The 5,173-nt window shown below is 48.8% G+C and overlaps 1 protein-coding gene across 1 annotated transcript; it reads left to right on the top strand.

Moving 5' to 3' along the window:
- The first annotated feature begins 14 nt into the window (after window positions 1–14).
- Window positions 15–4,301, top strand: LOC106957279 (protein FAM122A). The gene is made up of 9 exons (XM_015048552.1): window positions 15–889; window positions 1,633–1,708; window positions 1,905–1,961; window positions 2,048–2,094; window positions 2,167–2,224; window positions 2,976–3,040; window positions 3,125–3,192; window positions 3,267–3,354; window positions 3,426–4,301. The coding sequence occupies exons 1-9, from the start codon at window positions 801–803 to the stop codon at window positions 3,532–3,534; spliced, it is 657 nt and encodes a 218-aa protein (XP_014904038.1). The 5' UTR covers window positions 15–800; the 3' UTR covers window positions 3,535–4,301.
- Window positions 4,302–5,173: the final 872 nt, after the last annotated feature.

The raw sequence follows: 5,173 nt of genomic DNA, 5'->3' as shown, positions 1-5,173 counted from the left end.
GCAGGATGCCGGCCCTCCACGACCGACTTTGGGCAGCCCTGCTTTACAGAGAGCTGGACTTGGACAGAAACTGTTTGCCATAAAACTAAGCCAGCAGCTCCTGATGCTTATCGCAGCTGCAGTTCCGCCAGCAGCCACAAAGCGGCGCTGTTTCTCCACTTCCACAACTACCTGTATTTGGTGAAGGACTATATGTTGTAAAAATCTTCCAAACTGTTATTTTTCTCTGTTTTTTGGGCTCTTCGGCGGGTCCACTCCGTGTCTGAGGAAAATGTGAAGACCCTTCTCTCCGTGTTCTGGAGAACCAGTCCCCGTTCGGCAGGTTTGGACAGCTGTTTAACAGAATTTGGGTCTGTGGTTGGAGGTTTTACTGCAAAAACAAGTTAGCTGAACAGCTAATCCCGAAAGTCCCGAGCGGGTTTAAAGAGTCCCCACGGGGAGCAAACAGGCCGTCGGAGGTTAACTTTATCCGGGAACTGAACCCAATCCTTCGTTTTTAAATATTTTACTTCGGTTCGGTGTTTTTCCGTTTCTACTGTACAGCAGCTGGATCGGTTCTGAGGGGATAAATGTCGCTCCAGTCCGCATCCCCGTTCAGATCCGGACGGTTTTTGCGGTGGAAAATGCGGTAAAGCGGGCGAAGCTCCGGCGTTGTGTCCGCTGACGCGGCGGCTCTGACTCTGCTGCCTCTGAGGCCTGCAGGTCGGGCTTCCACCGGGCTACAGTACAGCCCTCAACCGCCGTAGGAGCGTCGGAGGGCGGCTTACCACGCCGCCACCTCTGGGCCTGCGCGTCAAGGGATGGAACGGATGGAAGTAGACCAATGCGCAGGCGCAGGAGGCGGGGCACTACGTAGATCAAACAGCGCCCCCATGATTACCAATGTCAGGTGAGTGGTACTGCATCCACATAAGAAGTACCAAATCCCGTTAAATTTTATAAACTTCAACCTCTAATTTAGTATAAAATGTTTTAATTTTAAAGTCACTATTTTATGTGTCTTATGGGAAAGCAGATTTTCGTTGTGATATTTTATGATGGATAAAATAAGATTATTGGTGATTTTAAATATGTTTGGTTTTTATGGTTTTCTTTTCCATTGTGCTTCATAATTATTTTAAGTCCATAAACGTATTAAAAATAAACATGCTGCTGAAAATGAAAAAGAAATTTCATTTTACATTATCGTTCAGCAGTGAATGCTTCAAGTCGACAACTTGATTCAATCCCTTGGGTTTAATTAGAAACTTTTACTTCAAATAATTAATTGAATTTACTGTACTGTTTGATAACTAGTATCAGTTGGACTGTTTGTCTGATTGAATGTAAGGTGCCTCAAGATGTGAATTGGCACTATATAAATGAAAAAGTTGAGAACATGAAAAACATTTTGTCTAGATATTTGCTCCATCAGTCCTCATGTTGTATCTTTAGCTTTTATAAAAACAGATTTAAACACCAGACCAGAACGGCAAAAACTTCAGATTATTCTGTCCAAGAAGCTCAATTAATTAAAATGAATCGGGTTTTCTTTCCTTTCTGCAAATTAAAATAAATATTAAAAATAATATTATGACTTTTGTTTTAGCAGCTGTGGGAACAAATGTTGTTTTTGTCTCCTGGGTCTCTCAGTGACGGGATGACCGTCTTCAGCCCCGTGTGTTCGGCTCGGTACCGGCGCAGCAGCGTGTCCATCAACCCCTCACAGGTGGGTAACCACGGTAACACCTCTGAACAGTCAGGCCAGAAAGCTTGGACCTGAACGGGACCAGAGCGCCTGGAGCCGCTACGTTACGCAGCCACTAGGTGGCAGCAGGCAGAACCAGAGGAGGTTAAATCCAGTCAATCTTCCTCTGTGGTGCAGTGAACGTTTCCTAGTCTAATGTCCTCTGTGTCCCCCTCAGTTCGTCCCCTTGTCTCCGTTCTCCCTGAGCGGGGACAGACTGGACCACAAGAGGCCGGTGAGTCAGGGTCAGAGTCAAAGTTTACCGGGTTTCCCATGATCCTCTCTGAGGGACTGACTAATTGAACTTTGTGTTTGAAACAGGAGGAGAACATGGAGACCACGCTCCGAGGGAACATCCACAGACTCAGGTATCGCTCAGCCTGCAAGCCGTGACCTTTGACCTTTCAGGGACTCACCGCTGCTCCGCTTCTGCTTCCCAGTGCTTCCAGTCTGGTTCCAGTGCCGCCAGGCAGCCTGTGGCAGGACCACACCTCCACGGTGAGTTCCTCCACTCTTATTTTGAAGGTAGAAGCCGTTTCCTGTCAGGTGGTTTGCTCATTTTATCCGAAGAAGCTCAAGGGTTTACACTGGGTTCCGTCTTGATCCGGTTTACTCTCCGTTTCATTGAATCCAGATCAGGTAAACCGGTTTCAGGTTAGAGAAGATTGATTCTGTTCAGAGAAACTCAAACCGATTCAATGTTTTAACCTGGGATCATGTTCTAGGTCACAGCATCACGTCAGTTTGATCAAATTACAGGATTGAACCCATCTGGATTTAATCTAGATTAGACTAGATCAGATTAATTTAGACTAGATTAGTGGGATCTTAAAGTTTAGACTGAATCTAGTTTTGAGTGTTCAGACAATGAAAATAATCCTGCTAAAGTTTTCAATCAATCTAGATTAAAAAATAGCAGGGTCAAATTTTCTGGATGACTTTGGATTTAATCTAGATTAAACAGCCGGATTCCGGCAGAATCTGGATTAAATTTTTGATCAATATAAACTCATATTAGTCAGACTAACCTACATCAGTTTGAAGGTATCGAGTTATACCTCAATACCTTCAGGAATCCAGATTAGACCCAATTTAAAGCAGATTTATTGGATTTCATCCCTGAAACTAAATCCAGATTAGGATTCATATGTGGTTTAGATTATCAGGATTAACAAGTATTGAGGGGTTCAAATGTTTAAACGGAGTCTGATAATCCAGATTACACTCTGACCCTTTGTGTGTCCTGCAGTGGTTTCCATCTCAGGACAGTGGCGTCACACCCAACTCGTCGCCCAGCCCGACCCGGAGGTTCAGGTTCTGATCCACCTGATTTCATCTGGATCTCCAGTGTGAGGCGCTGCTTTGATTTTTTTTTTTTTTTTTGTGTTTGACCCACAGACCCGCCGCCGCCGCCAGACCCACCACCGCCGTAAGATGGCCACTGCTGACGCCCCTGAAGAGGAAAGGTAGTGCCATTCCGGTTCGGACGCCTCCAGGACCAGAATCCGGGCCGGCTCGCTAACTGGCTTCTGTTTTTCAGGTGGTGTCGATTCGGACGGGCCACCGAAGAAGCTGTTTGTTGCTGGGGTGACGGACCCCGCTCACCGCGGCAGCAGCTACACTGTCAGGTGAGGCTCAGCGCAGACGCTCAGGTGGGGTCAGTCAGTCCTGAACTCATCGTCCTCTCCATCCTCCGCAGCGTCTCCCAGACAACCGTGGACGCTCCGCCTGTAGGGGGCGTCAGCCCCCAGCCCCGTCCACTGACCCTGTCCCCTCCCCCCACCTTCTCCCCTCACCAGCACCCCTAGAGCACCACCCCCAATGCATCGCCACCACCTGGTTTCTGCCCAATCAACTGCCAGCATCACTGTAAGCCCCGCCCCTTCCTGCAGACTTGCTCAGCGGCTCCCCCTGCTGGCTGCTCCACCGCCCATCTGGGGACGGAGGTCAGGGGGCGCGCTGGACGTGTCCCCAGGAGGAAACGCGTCCCCACGGCGCTGTAAGGGCCCAGATTGACCCAGAACAGGTCCGCTCCTGACCTTTGACCCTGCACCGTCTGGAGGCACCGGACCAGAACTCTGAGGTTCTGATGAACGCGACTCGGTCTCAGCTCCAGAGCCGTTCTGGGTCAGAACCGGGTCAGAACCGGTCTCTGTGTTAATCATAAATCTTGTATAGAAAGTGGTTCTGGTTCTGTGGTCTGGTGCATTAATCCCCTTTTCCATGACGACGTTCTGCTCAGTCCCGTTTCCACCAGGAGTTCTGGTCCAACCCGGATGGTCCTGCGCAGTTCTCTAACGAACCAGACTTTGACTAGGCCATTCTGTCTGGGTCCTGCTTCTGTTGGTGACCCGGTCCGGTGACAAACCATGACCACACCACCAAACTTCACAGGGTTCAGTTCTGTCCGCTCTGGACTCCAGGTGAACTTTGACCCCATCCAGGCTGCTGGAGCTGGACCTCCTGTTCCCATGACAACGGGGACGTCTGGTAGAGCCTCACCACTCAGAACCATAACCGGTTCTGATCTCCCAGAACCAGAATACCCAACACCATGCGATATTTGCACATCATCATCGTCATCGTCATCCTGATGGTTTATGAGCTGCAGCGGTCAGCAGGTGGCGCCGCTGGTTACCTGACCCGACCAGGTTCTGTCTGTCCAGAACCAGGTCCGGTTCTTCTTCTGCTTCCAGCTTCTGCACTTTGACAGTTGTACAGTTTTCTACTTCATCCATCGCTGTGCCTGAACCGGTCCGGTTCTGCGGACCTCTGTTTCTCTTTATTTTCCTGTGAAGAACAGAATCGAGCCGGAGCAGCAGAACCGTTTTGATCCTGTTTTTGCTGGTTCTGATTTATTTCTGGTTCGGTTTCCGTCTCAGAGTCCAATCTGCTTCATAGAACACGGTTCTGATTAGCTGAATGGGGTATGAAGCAGAATAGAACCGACCAGTAGCTTTAACTGGACTTTCTGTGGTTTTCTCTTATTTGCACATTTCCCCTCCATCCTGGTTCTGATGGACCCATGAAGAAGAACCGGTTTTGATGGACCCATTAAGAACTGGTTCTGTAGCTGGATCCAAGCGGGACGCAGAAGAATTGGACCAGAACTTCTGCTTCACAGAAGCTTTCTAAGCCAAAAAATAGTCGAAGTGGGATTCTGGAGAGTCCTGATCCGATTTCAGGTTCTGGTTCCACACTGAGGTCTGATTGGACCTGGCTGGTTTCAGTTGGACCAGAACCACTGTAGCAAAGACACAAGAACCCGATTCAGTATTAAGTTTGACTCTGGAAGACCAAAGTGTTCAGATGTTCCCCGATCAGAACCTGGCCTGGTTCTGGTTAGAACCAGACTGGGTTCTGCAGATCCTGTTTAATTTGGCTGGTTCTGATGCTCCGGATCAGAACCGTGGAGAACCTGGAGGAATCCCGGCTGAATTCTCTTGA

This window comes from Poecilia latipinna, unplaced genomic scaffold (genome assembly GCF_001443285.1).
Source record: "Poecilia latipinna isolate Pla-1442-1.1 unplaced genomic scaffold, P_latipinna-1.0 Scaffold891, whole genome shotgun sequence".
Classification (NCBI taxonomy): Eukaryota; Metazoa; Chordata; class Actinopteri; order Cyprinodontiformes; family Poeciliidae; genus Poecilia; species Poecilia latipinna.
The sequence above is the reverse complement of the archived record's forward strand: the minus strand, read 5'-3'. Positions and strand labels throughout refer to the sequence as shown.